Below are 18,155 nucleotides of genomic sequence, written 5' to 3'. Positions count from 1 at the left end.
AACTTGATCTCCTTCTATGACAAAGTGATATATTTGATGGAAGAGAGAAAGGCTGTGGATATAGTGTGCCTGGACTCTAGCGAAGCCTTTGATACAGTATCTCACAGTGTCCTGCTTGAGAAACTGGCTTCCACCCTCCTGGACCAGTGTAGCCTATGCTGGGTTAAAAAATGGCTTGACAGCCAGGCCCAAAGAGTGGTGGTGAATGTAGTTAAATCCAGCTGATGGCCAACGATCACAAGTGGTGTCCCCCAGGGTGTGTTGCTGAGACCAGTTCTATTCAATATTTTTATTAACAACTTGGACGAGAGGATCAAATGCACTCTCAGCAAGTTTGCAGATGACACTAAACTCGGAGGAAGTGTTGATCAGTTGGAGGGTATGGAGGCTCTACAGAGGGATCTGAACAGGCTGGATCGATGGGCTGAGGCCAACAGGAAGAGGTTTAACAAGGCCAAGTGCAGAGTCCTGCACTTGGGACAAAAGCCCTGTGCAGAGCTACAGGCTTTGGAAAGAATAGCTTGAAAGCTGCCTGGCAGAGAAAGATCTGGGGGTGTCAGTCAACAGCCAACTGAACATAAGTCAGCAGTGTGCTCAGGTGGGCAAGAAGGCCAACAGCATCCTGGCTTGTATCAAGAATGGTGTGGCCAGCAGCACCAGGGAAATGATTCTTCCCCTGTACTCAGCACTGGTGAGTACACCAGTACAGCAGTACCTTTAGTAGTGTGTTCATTTTTGGGCCCCTCACTACAAGAAAGACATTGAGGTCCTGGAGCGTGTCCAAAGAAGGGGAACAATGCTGGTGAAGGGGCTGGAAAATGAGTCTTAGGAGGAGCAACTGAGGGAACTGGGGTTGTTTAGCCTGGAGAAAAGGAGGCTGAGGGGAGACCTTTTTGCTCTCCAGAACTACCTAAAAGGAGGTTGCGGAGAGGTGGGTCTCTTCTCCCAAGTGATGGTGATAGGACAAGAGGGAATGGTGTCAAGCTGCATCAGGAAGTTTAGATTGGCCATTAGGAAAAATTTCTTCACAGGAAGGGTTACTAAGCACTTGAACAGGCTCCCCAGGCAGGTGGTTGAGTCACCATCCCCGGAGGCATTTTAAGGGCAGGTAGATGAGGTTCTTGGCAACATGATCTAGTAGTAGACAGGTACAGTTGGAGCTGATGATCTCCAAGGTCTTTTCCAACCTAAAGATTCTATGATTCTATGAATTTCTTCCTATTGAATCAGTTAACCCCAGTGCCTCCGGCAAAGCATACGTATAAACACGACTTGTAGCCTTTCTGTGCGCAAATGTAATAGCATTATGAACATCCCTGCCCTGCCAAGCCTTGTATTTATGGACAGCTTAGAGACAAGAACATTAGGACTAGCTGGAGTTTAACAGCAAAGTAACAGGCTTCCATAGAATCCTCCAAGCAATGTTTTCCTCAAGTTGATATTCTGATAACCAAATCACATAACTTCTGTACTGGTAAGTGTATCAATGGATTGTTGAAAATAAAGCTCTGCACGATACTGTGCACTGTTCCTGGTTATGAAAAGAGGCAATAAAATATGAAAGAGTTTTTTTAATTCAAGGTATTTTCAGACTTAGCTGTAGGATAGCAGGTACTTCTAGGACTCTTAGTGGTTATTAGAAAGAACTACTTCTCCCTGTCTTCCAGATAAATTACTCCAAGTAACTTAAAGAATGTTGATTGAATTCAGCAAAGTCATCTATCTTACAAGAAAATGGGTATATAAATATGTTGCTCAACCACATCAAAGCATCAAGAAATTAAAAGCATTAAAAATTGCTAGGTATACTTAAGACACAGAAAAATGTCAATATTTAAATTGAACTCATTAGTGCTTTCAGAATATTTTAATGCAATTTGTGTGCTGCTGTAAGATATATAAATAGTACCCTTCAAACAACATATAGTAAAAAATGCAAGATTAATGCTATATAGAAATATAGCATTATATTACAACAGTTATCGCTCCCCTATTGAAACCCATAATGTAATAGTAAACACAATGACAAAAAAAACCCAAGTACATTAGCTAGTATAATAAATTAATAATGTATGGGTTGGTATTTATACAGTTTCCATCAATTAAACATAATAAAAATATTATAGGAGGATCCCAGATATGCCAGGTGCTTACTTCCTTGTCATCTTCTCTCCCTTGCCCCCACACGTAAGCACTTCACTTTAAAGCCACAATACCTTTGGGTAGCCTGGTGGGTGGAGCATTTCTTGCCCAAGCATACAAAATGTTTGACTTGTCTTTGCATGTTCCTTCATCACAGTCCCTAAAAATATAAGGAAAGAAAGCAAAAGGAAATACATATATATTTTAATTCTGAAATCAGAAAACGGCAGATGAACTACATGCAAAAGCACTGATTTTAAGATCTGTGAAGATGGTTTGTATGTGTGTTGATTAAACAGAGTTCTTTTAATGCAGACTGCTTTCCCAGATATCACCACAACTTTCATTTTTGGTTTTTCTCTCCCTCTACCTTAAGATAGGGTTAGGCAAACAGGGTCAAAAACCAGAGTTTTGATAGTCCCTGCAAGCCTAGTAGCCAGTGGTGAAAAATATAAAGGAACCTTTTGTGGTAATGGACCATACTAAAACTTATAGCACTATCAAAATTACAGTGGCTGCCATGCTTACACAGAGAGACATCAGCAGAAAAAAAACACAAGACATCAAAACTTGATGTAAAAATCGTTATTTAAAATTCTAAAATCATTGACAAAAAAAAAAGTTGTTAGGAAGCTGTACACTCATGCCCCTCCCTGTACTTAGTGCAAGCTCACTGCACGTCTTGTTTTTCATAAACAGAAAAATAACAAACACACATATAAAACCCGAAACAAACAAACAAAACAAGGGAAAAAGAAACCAGAAGTGTTTGCTAAGTTAAAGACCACAAACAGGTGACAGATGTTTAATAACTGAGTGCTGTAGAGTTTTCCCTACTCTCTGCAGCTAACACCTTGCGAGTGACGGAGATAAGTGCAAAAGAATCCCAAGGACTGCTATCTCTAGATACCTTGAATCTGCGAGAACTGGTAAACTCAGGGCACATATTCTACCAAACATATAAAGAGACAGTCAGACAGAGTTGTACATACAGCACAAGGCACCTGGACCACATCCAAGAACGTGTTGACTGCTATATGTAGACAGGCTACAGGATGATATGCAACAAACAAGGTACGCTGAGGGGCTTTCCAAACACTCACCTAGAAGACACTTCTCTCTCTCAATCCTCTATTAGGAAAAAGGGTTATTTACAGAGTATATTTCTATCTTCTTCACTAGCAAAGCATTGTGGTACTGAGCACAGAGGGTAAGCCATTCTACAGGTGCAACATACACAAAAAGCCTCAACCTGAAACTATTCAGACTACATCAACCAATTCAAGAAATTGTGATACCAGAAAAGGGTTATGTGTGGGAGCAGCTAGCAGAAGAAAAGTTATGTACAATAACAAAACCAATTTGCAACTCTTACCAGTAACTGTTGGTAGAAGACGGTTCATTACATCCAAAGAGTAACATGTGATGGATGGTGTCCATGCTGGCATGAGGCTTAAAATCAACTGAAAAACAAAATGATAAAAAAAAGAGCAATCCTTACTCTCACCATAAGTTAGGTAAGTAAGAGCATTTTGCTCCATTTTTTCTCTATAATATTAGAAACAAGGCATGTATATCCCCACACCCTTACTTACTTCCTACATACCACTTACAAGCTTTCCTTAAATGTCCATTCAACACCCTGTCTCCTTACCTAAAACACTGTAACTCATTTAGTCATGAACAAAGAGAAATTCCAAGTTCCCACTCAAACCTGCTGTGTTTTTCCCCAAAAGTTAAATATGACACAAAACATATCAATGTATCCCTAGGCACAAAATTATACTGTAATCACTATAATTTCAAACTAACTTCAGAATTTACACTTCTGATTTAGAAATACTTTCCTACTTATTTTGTACTTCTTCATCAAAAATACAAAAGTAAGCTATAGTTAAGAGCAACTAACATCTTCTATATTAGCTGAAGTGGTATCTTCTTCCTGTATTCCACCTGGTTTACATTTTTTCTGTCTTTCTTTGGACAACAGTTACAACAAGGGATTATGACTTATTCTGAAAAATATGTCCAACTGTTTGGAATGGAAAACAAGATTTTGCTCAAAGTTACCACAATCTCATTATCCAAATATTTCTCATTATTAGAAACTTAAACGGAAATTAACATTCAGTACTTAAATGTCTCTCCATTACCCCATGCCACAAAAAACCCACTTTCTTTTTTTCTCAAATGTTCATGATCCTATTTAGTATAGGAAAAGGTTACCAACATCACATTAGTAATACTGAGCATCAATGTACAATGATGGCATTTCTAGAAATAAAACAGGCTAAATTGTGTATTTTCTTTTATTACTACTGAAATAACGTGTTAAATGGAGGGAATGCAATGGAAGTTTTCTTAAGATAGAGAAGGACCTTGAAGGGTTTCCAACCTTATTCTACAGCAAAATTTCCAAACTCAAGTCACTCCTGCCCTTACATGTACATAGACACTAAGGAGCCTTCAGGTAACTCTTCAAAGAGTCTTAATATCAGCAGATGGTGAAGCTGTAGACCACTGAAAACACTGCACTCGGAAATCAGTATACTACAATGTGGCTGAGGCAGAGTTCCTGAACTGAATGATGTGGATTACTGTCCCAGTTTTATGAGGGGGGAAAAAAAAAATCAAATAGCTTCTATCCCTATTTTGGAGACTGAGGTTTACTGTGAAAAGTGAGGGAAAACAGCCACAAGGCATGCAAATAAAATTCTGGCTGTAAGACATAAGGCATTCAGACACATTGTAAGGAAATGGGGACACCAGAGGTGAGGGCTTGGATTGGGAAGTAAAAGATGCACCCACATGCCCTGGAAAGTACTTTGAGTACTATATATGAATTCAGAAGTGCTAAACTTGCCAGCATGAATAAAGTCCAGATATAGAACATCTTCTTCTCCTACAAGCAAATTTTACTCATTCCACAGCTAAAAAACTAACAGAAATATTTTTCACTTCAATTAGTAGTGAAATTAAATTTAACTCTTGCATAGGAATCATAGAATCACCAGGTTGGAAAGGACCCACTGGATCATCGAGTCCAACCATTCCTAACACTAACTTAAACCATGTCCCTAACACTTCATCAACCTGTCCCTTAAGCACCTCCAGGGAAGGTGACTCAATCACCTCTCTGGGCAGCCTCTGCCAGTGCCTGATGACTCTTTCCATGAAAAATTTTTTTCTTCTGATATCCAGCCTGAACCTCCCCTGGCAGAGCTTCAGGCCATTCCCCCTTGTCCTGTCCTCAGTCACTTGGGAGAAGAGGCCAGCTCCCTCCTCTCCACAACCTCCTTTCAGGTAGTTGTAGAGAGTAATACGGTCTCCCCTCAGCCTCCTCTTCTCCAGGCTAAACAACCCCAGATCTCTCAGCCGCTCCTCATAACACTTGTTCTCCAGCTCCCTCACCAGCTTTGTTGCTCTTCTCTGGACACGCTCCAGAGCCTCAACATCCTTCTTGTGATGAGGGGCCCAGAACTGAACACAGTACCCAAGGCGCGGTCTCACCAGTGCCGAGTACAGAGGGAGAACAACCTCTCTGGACCTGCTGGTCACACTGTTTCTGATACAAGCCAAAATGCCATTGGCCCTCTTGGGCACACTGCTGGCTCATAGGAAACAACGTATGATTTTATGTGGACTTCCTACCTTAGTTTTCAGGTGTTTCAGATGTTTTATGCTGCTTGTACCAATTTAAGTGAGACATTAAATTTCTGAAGGAATTCATAAGAAGTTGACAGATGTGAAATTTAATAAATTTTATTGCTAAACTTGATACTTGTAGAAAATATATGATCAGGAACATCTAGAAGCCTTCAACAAAGATAAAATTAATAAAGCAAAACAGGACTCCTGCGTAAGCCACTTGCATACACTGCTTTAGCTCACATATCTTATCATTGCTTGTGAAAGGAGTTGAAAAACCTCTCAGTCTGGCTGTGATCTTAAGAGAGCTTTGTAAAGTCAGTTATTCTGTTCCTGCATAGTTATTTTCTTAGCAGTATACCCAAGCTATATCAGACTTTCAAACAGAGGGTCAAAAAATCCCCCATTCAGAAAAATCCTCTGTTGTAAAAGCCATACACATTAGCAAGAGATTCAAGTCAAATGCAGTGCCTGTCACTACAAAAGGCTTAAGAAATACCAAACAAAAGCCCTATATTCCTGACTGACAGACTCCACATACTATAATAATGATCAGAACATTAATCAATAGTCACCTACTTTTTATGCATGGAGCAGTGCTACAAAATGATAGCTAAAGCAACAGTAACAGTTTTGGTACGTATACACACTAATTCTGAATGAAATCTCACTTTCCTGACCAAGTACGACTTTTAATTATGAACTTCAGGAGAAACAGGAATCAGGAGAACATGACATCAGTTTAATCTAAACTAGACAATTAAGATATGTATTTGAAAAATAAATTTCTAAGAAGTTTGCATTTGAAAATAACAATTCAATGACATAAAAAATCCTTTTTTTAGAAGAAAATTTATCAACATATCAGTCCACAGTTTAAGATTACAGAGACAGATGCCTTCCAGACATGCCTTATTGCAACAAAGGACTTCCCATCCTCTCTCCATTCAGCTGAAGAGAGAAATTTAGAAAACGGAGGGGAATGGCAGTAGGTTCCTGTCCAGTGCAGCAGATGTGTCTCCCCTGCTTCAACCTCAGCCTCTCATGTTCCCTTGCAGATATGCAAGGTCTGCAAGTGGAACCAAACCTGAATGAGGATGATGGGTCTCACAACCTAGAAACATTCCCTAGATTAAGACACCCTAAGCCATCCATCAAAACCGCCTCTGTTAAGAAGAAAAGATGGGTCACTGTCATAGGGGCTCCCTTCTAAAGGGAACACAAGGCCCGATATGCAGATCAGCCACATTACACAGGGAAATCTGCTGCCTACCTGGAGCCTCTGTTAGAGACGTGGAAAGAAAATTCCCAGCCCTGGTCAGGCCCGCGGATTATTACCCACTATTGATTTTCCAAGTAGAGAGTAATAAGAAGCCAACAAGACATCTGACGGTAAATAAGAGGGACTTCAGGGCCTTGGGATGTACGGTGAAGGGATGTGGTGCACAAGTAGCAGGCACCTCTGTCATTCCTACTACAGGGAATGATGAGCGAAGGAGTATGAAGAGTCAGGAAATAAATACCTGGCTCTGAACCTGGTGTGAGGAGTAAAACTTCGGGTTCTTTGACCATGGGTTGGCCTGTGCGACACCAGGTTTGCTAACAAAAGAAGAGGTACTTTTGTCCCCAAGGGGCAAAAGGATGCTTACTAAGAAGCTAGCGGGGCTCATCAATAGATAAAAACAGGCTTGCTAGAAACCAGCCTGGGAATGGCACTCCAGTGCCTGAGGGATCGTGTGCTAGTGAGGCCCCTTGGTCTGCCACCTCAGTGGGAATGGGGGATAGCACTTCAAATGGCAGCAAAGACAAAAAGGTTATTGACGGGTTAGAAACTATAGCGAGTAGTGACTTAAGAATTAAGACTATTCCCCTGAGGAGAATCACAGAATCACAAGGTTGGAAAGGACCCACTGGATCATCGAGTCCAACCATTCCTAACACTAACTTAAACCATGTCCCTAAGCACTTCATCAACCTGTCCCTTAAGCACCTCCAGGGAAGGTGACTCAATCACCTCTCTGGGCAGCCTCTGCCAGTGCCTGATGACTCTTTCCATGAAAAATTTTTTTCTTCTGATATCCAGCCTGAACCTCCCCTGGCAGAGCTTCAGGCCATTCCCCCTTGTCCTGTCCTCAGTCACTTGGGAGAAGAGGCCAGCTCCCTCCTCTCCACAACCTCCTTTCAGGTAGTTGTAGAGAGTAATAAGGTCTCCCCTCAGCCTCCTCTTCTCAAGGCTAAACAACCCCAGCTCTCTCAGCCGCCCCTCGTAAGACTTGTTCTCCAGCTCCCTCACCAGCTTTGTTGCTCTTCTCTGGACACGCTCCAGAGCCTCAACATCCTTCTTGTGGTGAGGGGTCCAGAACTGAACACAGTATTCAAGGTGCGGTCTCACCAGTGCTGAGTACAGAGGGAGAATAACCTCCCTGGACCTGCTGGTGACCCCATTTCTGACACAAGCCTAGATGCTGTTGGCCTTCTTGGCCACCTGGGCACACTGCTGGCTCATGTTCAGTCGGCTGTCAACCAGCACCCCCAGGTCCTTCTCTTCCGTGCAGCTCTCCAGCCACTCTTCCCCCAGTCTGTAGCGCTGCATAGGGTTGTTGTGCCCCAAGTGCAGGACCCGGCATTTGGCCTTGTTAAACCTCATCCCATTGGTCTCGGCCCAGCGGTCCAGCCTGTTCAAATCCCTTTGCAGAGCCTCCCTACCCTCCAGCAGATCCACACTTCCTCCCAGCTTAGTGTCATCTGCAAACTTGCTGAGGGTGCACTCAATGCCTTCATCCAGGTCATTGATAAAGACATTGAACAGAGCTGGACCCAGTACTGAGCCCTGAGGAACTCCACTTGTGACTGGCCTCCAGCTGGAGTTAACTCCATTGACCACCACTCTCTGGGCCCGGCCATCCAACCAGTTTTCAACCCAGGAGAGTGTGCGCCTGTCCAGGCCAGAGGCTGACAGTTTCTGAAGCAGAATGCTGTGAGAAACTGTGTCAAAGGCTTTACTGAAGTCCAAGAAGACTACATCCACAGCCTTTCCCCCATCCAGTAGTCGAGTGATTTTGTCATAGAAGGTGATCAGGTTAGTTTGGCAAGATCTGCCTTTTGTAAACCCATGTTGACTGGGCCTGATCACCCGGTTCTCTTGCATGTGCTTCATGATAGCACTCAAGATTACCTGTTCCATGACTTTCCCTGGCACTGAGGTGAGACTGACAGGCCTGTAGTTCCCCGGATCCTCTCTGCAACCCTTCTTGTATATGGGCACAACATCAGCCAGCCTCCAGTCTAGTGGAACTTCCCCAGTCAGCCAGGACCTCTGGAAGATGATGGAAAGGGGTTTGGAAAGGACATTCGCCAGCTCCTTCAATACTCTTGGGTGGATCCCATCCGGCCCCATAGACTTGTGGGAGTCTAGCTGGGCAAGCAAGTCTCTAACCGCCTCCTCTTGGATCATGGGAGCCTCAATCTGCCCCTCTAACTCTTGGATTTGTAAACAGAAGGAACAACTTTCTTTGCTATTAAAGACTGAGGCGAAGAAGGCATCAAGTACCTCAGCCTTGTCCTTATTCCCTGTCACTGTTATTCCTTCTGCATCCAATAGAGACTGGATATTCTCCCTCGTCCTCCTTTTCCTGTTAATGTACTTGTAGAAAGACTTTTTGTTGTCTTTCACAGACTTAGCGAGTTTTATTTCTAGTTGGGCCTTGGCCCTCCTGATTTTTTCCCTGCACGATCTCACTTCGTCCCTGTAGTCCACCCAAGATGCCTGTCCTTTCCTCCAAAGCACATAGAGCTTCTTCTTATTATTGACACCTCTTGAGATCTCCCTGCTCCACCAAGCTGGCTTTTCCCCCTGCCGGCTCCTTTTCCGGAATACAGGGATGGCCTGCTCTTGAGCTGCTAGGATTTCATTTTTCAAGAGCGCTCAACCATCGTGGGCTCCCTTACCCTGAAGGACTGTTTCCCATGGGACTTTGCTAATCAACCTTCTGAACAGGACAAAGTCTGCCCTCTGGAAGTTTAATGTGACTGTTTTGCTAACCCCCTTCTTAATCCCACCTAGAACTGAAAACCCTATCATCTCATGACTGCTTAATCCCAGGCGTCCTTCAACTGTCAAATGCCCAACAAGACCTTCTCTATTCACAAACAGCAGGTCTAGGAAGGCACCCTCCCTTGTTGGTTCGCTAACCAGTTGTGCAAGGAAGTTGTCTTCGATGCACTCCAGGAACCTCCTAGACTGTTTCCTTTCTGCTGTATTGTACTTCCAGCAGACATCTGGAAAGTTAAAGTCTCCCACAAGGACAAGAGGCAGAGATTTAGAGACTGTCCCCAGCTGTTTATAGAAGAGCTCATCAGCTGCTTCTTCTTGGCTGGGTGGTCTGTAACAGACTCCTATCACAAAGTCCCCCTTCTTGTGGGCTCCTCTGATTTTAACCCATAGGCACTCGATCCCATCCTCACCGTAATCCAGTTCAAGAGTATCAAAGCACTCTTTAACATAGAGGGCTACCCCACCTCCTTTCCTACCCTTCCTGTCCCGCCTGAAGAGTTTATATCCCAATATAGCTGTAGTCCAGTTATGTGAGTCATCCCACCACGTTTCTGTGATGGCAATGACATCATAGTCACCTTGCCCTACAACAGCTTCCAGCTCATCCTTCTTATTGCCCATGCTGCGTGCATTGGTGTAAATGCACTTCAGCTGGGCTGATGAACCTTCAGCTCTCGTAAAGTGAAGAGAGTTTATTCTCGATTGACTGGTCCTTGGAATAACTAATTCCACAGACCCAGTTACATCCTTACTGTCCCCACTTGTACTCACCCTCACTTGCCCTGTTGTGGTGTACTAGTGGTCCTCTCCAGCACACCATTTCTCAGCCGCCGGTTTCCCACTTCCAGGCTCATTCCCAACTAGCCTGGTCTCCTCCCCTTCCCCCTTCACATCTAGTTTAAAGCTCTATTTAAGAGCCTAACTAGATTTTTAGAGATAACTTTCCTCCCCCTTGGAGACAAGTATGACCCATCCCTAGTAAGAAAACCTGGGGGTGGGTGGGTCACCCCATGATCAAAGAAGTCAAACCCTCTCTCCTCACACCAGGAGAGAATGGCAGGATCAACAGATCCAGAATGGCAGGATCAACAGCCCAAGTGAAGTGCACCTATGTTGGGAAATGGTTAAGTGAAAAAGGACATGAGAATGTTGAAAAATGGATCGAGGAATGGTTAAGTGAACAAGGACATGATTTAACAGAAAAGCTTTGTGAGACACGTATTGTATAAATGGAAACCTTGTTAAACTCTAGGTGTGGATATGGACTGAAAGAACAAGAAGGCATACAAGGAGGAATCTCTAAGAAGAAACTTCTGAAGGACAAGTGAATCTTTCCCAAGGGAACAGGACGGAGCACCAAGCCCAGCTGCAACTGTAATATAACTGCAAGTAGATAAACGGAACTCGAAGTAGCAACATAGTATTAATGAATTAACAAAGGACAATGAATCAATAGAGAACAAATAGTTTTAAGTAACTAATCATGTATAAGGTGTAACAAATTATAAAGCACAAAGCATCTTTTGAATGTTAGGGTATATAATCCGGGCTGATTTTGAATAAAGTCGAAGCTTGCTTTATCACTCACACTGAGTTGTCCGCTTGCTTCCCTCGCCGTCGACAAGTGGCGCCCGAACAGGGACCAAAAAAAAAGAAGCAGAAGAGCAAGGGACAGGGACCCCCAATCCCTGTTACCTCCGGACGGCGAGCTCGGCAAAAGCACTGGTAGCAGCGACCAGGGGGTGAAAGATCGGGAGCACTGAATCAGTATGAACGATCCGCGCCTGAACCCAGATATCTACGTGAGGAGGTTCGCCGGCCGAGTGAGAGACTACCTACTCGTGAGTAAAAAGGCTGCAACCTTTCATGGCTGGATCATGAAAGAGGGTCCGGACCAGATAAAATAAGGAACAATTTAATATAAGAGGGTCCGATAAAGCACGTGCAATGGAATGAGAGGTAGCATTTGAGATTTTACAGCGCTTTTTAGAAAAGCGGGGAGTAGGTCCTATTAAAGACCTTGCAGGTTTAATAGCCCTAGGGAAAACAAAAGGGTATTTTAAGGATCCAGAAGCTGTATTCGAAGTAGAGGAATGGAGAAATTTGGGAGATACTCTATGGGATGCAGTATTAGATGATGATAAAACAGCCAAAAAATTAATGAAATCATGGAGGAAGGTTATAAATTGTTTAAAAAAATATCAGGCAGAAAAACGAATTGCTGCAGCCGCTACAGCACGGCTTAATGCCCCCAGTCCTCACGATGGTCGTCTTGGCTTTGGCAATGAATATCTCTCTCCGCCAGCCCACCTACACCAACACATGCAGCAAGACAACCAAGTGATCAGGCCCAGCCAACATGGCTGACTGCCATGAAAGGCAGGTCCTGCTAAACTAACCTGATCTCCTCCTATAAGAACGCGGACTTGCTTGATGGACTAGGGAAAGGCTGTGGATACAGTGTACCTGGACTTTAGCAGAGCTTTTGACACAGTTTCTCACAGTATTATGCTTGAGGAAATGGCTGCCACTGGCCTGCTGGTTTACCTTCTCCTGGGTAAAAGACTGTCTGGATGGCCGCGCCCAAAGAGTTGTGGTAAATGGAGTTCAATCCAGTTGGAGGCCGGTCACAAGTGGTGTTTCCCAAGGCTCAGTGTTGGGTCCAGTTCTGTTCAATACCTTTATCAATGACCTGGATGAGGGGATTGAATATACCCTTAGTAAGTTCACAGATGACACTAAGCTTGGGTGGAACTAAGGGTTCAGAAATGGTGTGGCCAGCAGGACCACAGAAGTGCTTCTGCCCCTGTACTCGGCATTGGTGAGGCTGCACCTTGAATATTGTGTTCAGTTTTGGGCCCCTCACTACAAGAAAGACATTGAGGTCCTGGAACGTGTCCAAAGCAGCTGGTGAAGTAGCTGGAGAGCAAGTCCTATGAGGAGTGGCCAAGGAAACAGGTTATTTAACCTAGACAAAAGGAAGCTAAGGGGAGATCCTTTCACTCTCTACAACCACCTTTCAGGTAGTTGGTCTCTTCCCTCAAGTGACAGACTATGGGAGAAGTGGGAAATGGCCTCAAGTTTTGGCAAGGAGGTTCAGATTAGACACTAAGAAAAATTTCTTCCTTGAAAATGTTACTGGGCACTGGAACAGGCTTGCCCAGGGAGGTGGTTGAGTCGCCATCCCCTGAGGTACTGAAAAGATTAAGATGAGGTGCTCAGGGATGTCATTTAGTTGTGGACAGGTACGGTTGGACTCTATGACCTCAAAGGTCTTTACCAACTAGCAAGGCTACGATTTACTCATAAACACTAACCAAAAGTGAGGTGGAAGAAGAAAAGCTCCATATGTTTTTAAAATGTACCTGGAACAATACTTTCTTGAAAATTACTTATTAATGTCACTCAATATCATTAACATATTAATTTCACGGCCATTGCCTTTCACAGGAGTAAAAGTTACGTTCTTTACATTAACCTAAACACAGAACAACCCATTCCACAAACAAACAATGCCCCCACAGCCATTTGATCAGCACTTAAAGCCCTTTGGGACAGAAAAATAACTGTTCCAAACAGAAGTCCCATCATTGACCGTCTGACCCTCCACTAAAAAAAAAAATCATACAGAAAACTAACAGCATCTGCAAAAATACATAGATGCATCTCTGAATAAGACCTCTAAGGCAAAATGTGCTCTACTCCTCCTTCTACTTGGCAGCACTTAAGTTTGATCAGAGTTCCTTTTGTTGATAGTGCCTGAAAACTGACATTTGATAAATTCTGGTCCAACATCCTTCCAGCTTTGCAGTATGAAGTTATACTCATTGTCCCTGTGCAAACATGACTGTACTCATTTTAAATTTTTAGGGGAATATCAAAGCTGAAGTCTGAAATAAAAAAGTCTCAGAAAATATTTTCTACTTGCTAACAAATGAAGTACTGCCCGCATGCACCACTAAAAAAAATGTTCTGTCTTCCAAGGCCCTTACGTTTCACCAACATGCACCCAAAACACCCTGCTGCAGGTTCTACAAATAGAACTTCCTGTTCCACACTGCCTTAGAGGAGGGAGGAAAGAGGGGTAAAAATAGGAAAAGAAAGAAAAAATAAAAGGCATAAACAAGTGATTTCTGGTCAAAGTGTAAGGACACTTGGTCATAGAAGTGTCCTCTTAAAATGTAGAAGGAAAAAAACCCCACAGTACAAAGAAGGCATTTGCTTGGCAGCATTACGTGCAAATAAATTGAAATGGAGGCAGAACATGTAGGTTCTGGTCTCAGCTTTATCATTCTGCATATGTACACCTCCTCACGCTGAAGCTCTTCAGAATACAAACTGTCGTCTTAACACACCACTGACGAGTAACCTAGAGTGACAGTACATCTTCTAGTTTGTAGTTGCTTCTATCAAAGTAAAACAGTAATTAATGAAAGTTAATTACATCATTTACTGGCAATGCAAAGAATGCAGATTCTACTTAAACCATAAAAATCTATACACTATCCTTTTAAAAATAAGTATTTCATTCTCTCTATGTCAATCTTCTATTTTTATTTAAGCCACGCAAAATACATGTCTACAAATGAGTTCACTGTTAGCTTCACAACACTTAGTTTTAAATAGTAATTAAGATAAATCCCCACCAAGCATCTCATTTCTTATATGATAATACCTGTCGTAAAAAAACTCTTTACTGAGAAGAAGATTTAATTTGCTATTTAGATATTGTATAAGATAGGTGAAATTACATTCTTTCTATTCTATACAACTGGATATGTTTGAGTCTAGCCTTGGCAATGATTAGGTGACTTCTGTTGATTGTAAAGACTCCAATCTGACAAATCTTTTCTGCTGAAAAACCTTCCCAGTGACTCTACTGAAGCTAGAAGAAGCCGATCACAAGCTTATGACCGACCACATGCCCACCCATTTTGGCAGAAGGGACCAAAGAGAAAAATAAACACAAGCAATTTTGGTTTATTTTCAAGGCATCAAAATAGTTGTAAGCAATCATGAGAAAACTTTATCTTCACAGAATAAGTTTTTCTTTAATTTTCTCATCAAGTTCCTCTTGTTCCACCTGGCAGCTAGAATGGGTTCTTTCTCCAGACCTTAAACACGTGCTAAACACAGTGATCACTGGAAAGGTGACCAAATTCAATAAAAACTGGTGAAGACCACGTAAGCACCTATAACCTAATGGTTTTGCAGTCTTCAGAACAAAAAAAAAAAAAATGTGTTGCCCTGCATGATCCACACTGAGGCTTTGCATAAATACTACTTCTAAGCAAATTCCTTTTCTAGGTCCTTTTAAACATATACACCACTGAAAGAAGTTCATACCAATTTAAAACATGTAAATACCAAATGACAGAACTAAGTGTACAGCAATCTAATAAAGAATCGAATTACGCAGTTTTGCAACTCAGTGAAGCACTAAATGAAAATTGCACAAGCAGCAGGTTAGTAGTATGCCTTTCTATCAATCACTTGAAAATAGAACTGTCCATTGCACACACTGCACAGCAAGTAGTTTGTCAGAGAATGAACACTCACTCCCTTTTATGCTCATTCTTCTTTCTGAGTTCAAACCCACTGCCAAAATATGGAGTCAGGTTCTGAGTTCTTTACAAAGCACACATTTAGAGAAAGCACTGAAGAAAATTTACTCAGTTTAGTTACTATAATACCACATGAAAAATCTAAGCACAGTAATCTGCTTCTGAAGGATGTCCACGAGGAAACCCACATGGCACAATAGTCTCATAATATACTACAACTAAACCTTCATAGGATTCCCACCATTTTTATTTTAAGTACAGACACTCTCAGTTCCAACAAATGAGCAAAGGAAGAAAAGCATAGGTATTTTAACTTCTCATGGTTTTCTTTTACACAGTTTATAGCATGTTCTGATAGTGAAACTATCTTCAGCGAGACGAACAAACCTGACCAACTGTATGTTCACAAGCAAGGTAAAATAGAATCAAAAGTACCTCAAAGACCTCCTGCGTAGATGATGTTGGTTTACTGCATTTGTATAACAGTACTATTTATCAGCCATCTCATTCATGCTCCAAATTTAAAAAAAAAGGAGGGGACAGGGTCTGATTTTTTGTGGTCTCCCCCACAGGTAAGTAAAACCTTACTGTAGCTAGCACTGACTATAAGTACAAAGGATCTACAGCCTGTACCAGCAGGCAAATAAACAGCCTGCTCAATGGAGCAGAATTAAGTATCCGGCCAGAGACAGAAAGCCAATACTTTACAAACTGGGCTGTTTGCTACTGACTGCCAGAGGCATCTGCATGCAGCTCCTTACCTACTATTACTCATGAATCTCTCCACATACAGTTTGTTATCTTGACTCTTAAGTAGCTCTCTCTAGTTTGTTTCTGCATTAGCCATGATGAAATCATTCTAGAAACTCTGCCAGTCAAAGATTAAAGCAATAAAAGAGGGAAAAAAAGTGCTGAGTTTCTTCAAAATGTATTGCTTAGGCTCTTTCAGTTAACCAGTACTCACCTACGTAGGCTTCATCACCCACCGGCAGGGGTACCGACATGCAGAGGTATGTATCGGACTATTAAAAGACAAAACAGATATTACCTTTAAATTTGGAATATTTAGAATGAATAGAACAAAATATCAAAATTTTCTATGCACTAGCTAAATAGATTTCTACTTATAGCAGTACTTCACTCTATTTCAAGATTCATAAACCGGGCAACAAAGTGTAAATATATTGTGCCTTTGAAATAACAATCATAGAAATGCATTTATTTTTGATTCATGCATCTAATTCTTCATGATAATGCAAATATTCTTTCCTGGATATTCTAAGGAACATCACATTTCCTTTAAAACAAAGAAGACCAGAATCAATTAAAAAAGAAAAAAATTCATCAGTGATTTTATTGCCTAAGCACTATAAAGGACTAAACATCTTCCTGGGCCACTTGGAGAAACAATCTGCACAAGATACAGAGTAAAGGGCATTCCGGCCAGAAAACTTATCAATAATAACCTCTTTGTGATGCTAGTTGCCTTTGCTGCCTAAAAGACTTTCGGTTTGAGTTGAAAATGATCAGCACGTAAGCCTGGTAAGTATTCCTGAATTAAAATATGAACCAATTAAAATGTAAACACAGTAAACTCAGAGCAATGATCACAAACAAAACCCACATTTTCCATCTACAAGCACCTCGGTTATCTATGAAAGAACCTGCAATATAAAACAAAGTGCTTGGCAAGAGTAAAACCTAAATATAGCAATCCTATTGAACGGAAGGATCTTACTTTGCACCTCAAAAAAAAAGCAGTCAGTAAATCACTGGAGTGGTAGAAAATTACATTTTTTTAAATGCATATGAATTAAGCAAACAAAAAGTTAGTCTCATCTTTGTCAGCCAGATGAGAGGTGCTATAAAAACACCACCTAGAAAAAACACCACCTGCTTTACTGAGATATGTGGCAAAGATGATGTAGGATAACTAGATTATTATTGTAAAAAATAAACTCACTGATACAGCTTATTTACATGTAAAAGCAACTAGGCTGTAAAGTCAGCAATGTAGCTATTAGGTTGAGAGCTACACTATTAACTATTTCAAATCTTTTTTCAACTTTTAAGGTTGTTTAAGAAAGAAAAGATGTCAGCACTGATATTTTACTACACCTATGAACTCAAAATCTAACAGGATTTTCGCTTTCATAAGCACTTGCTAAATAGAAAAAGATAGAACTTCTACAATTAAAAATTTCAAACCTAATCTAAAAGAAGACATTACAAATAGCAGCAAATGACAAATTCAACTGAGAAGGAAGGACAGGTACAATCGTGATAACAATATGTGTTTACAGAAAGCAGTGATGTGCATAGATAATAAACCATTTTTGGTATTTTTGCTAGAAGATAGGAAGGATGAACAGAGGTCAGCCGATACAACTGATGTGAATACCTTTATGTACTCTAGTTATATGTGTTTACAGAATGAACATACTAAAGCCTTCTGGAAACTGAGAAGGAAATATTCTACCTTTTCTATTTAACTGGGGTTCTCTTTCAAGATAATTATCCCCTTTCATGTTCTCTCTGCCACAAAAAAAGAAGTTACAGAACTAACAGCACTAGAATCGCAAAGCTGTAGGTTATCTCATTTTGTGAACTGCAAGAAAAAGATGACTGTCTTTTCTTCCATTGCTTACTGAGTAAATCAGTGTTTCACTTATCTAAATGAGAAGTATGTTTCCTGTACAGTTAGTGTGGGACACTGTGGAAAGAGGAAGGGAAATAAGAAGGCTGAG

General features: G+C 41.5%; 1 protein-coding gene across 8 annotated transcripts in view; it reads right to left on the bottom strand.

The window, feature by feature from the left end:
- The window catches only part of PAM (peptidylglycine alpha-amidating monooxygenase), a 122,995-nt gene that overhangs the window by 52,850 nt on the left and 51,990 nt on the right, over nucleotides 1-18,155 (bottom strand). For all 8 annotated transcript variants that reach the window (XM_054053637.1, XM_054053643.1, XM_054053644.1 and 5 more), the window contains 3 exons: nucleotides 16,373-16,430; nucleotides 3,518-3,605; nucleotides 2,217-2,302 (listed from right to left, as the gene is read on the bottom strand). In XM_054053637.1, the coding sequence (XP_053909612.1) occupies nucleotides 2,217-2,302; nucleotides 3,518-3,605; nucleotides 16,373-16,430 (232 nt within the window). The remainder of the gene's footprint in view (nucleotides 1-2,216; nucleotides 2,303-3,517; nucleotides 3,606-16,372; nucleotides 16,431-18,155) is intronic.

The sequence above is a fragment of the Cuculus canorus genome, chromosome Z (genome assembly GCF_017976375.1).
Source record: "Cuculus canorus isolate bCucCan1 chromosome Z, bCucCan1.pri, whole genome shotgun sequence".
Lineage (NCBI taxonomy): Eukaryota > Metazoa > Chordata > Aves > Cuculiformes > Cuculidae > Cuculus > Cuculus canorus.
This window is presented reverse-complemented; position numbering and strand designations above follow the sequence as displayed.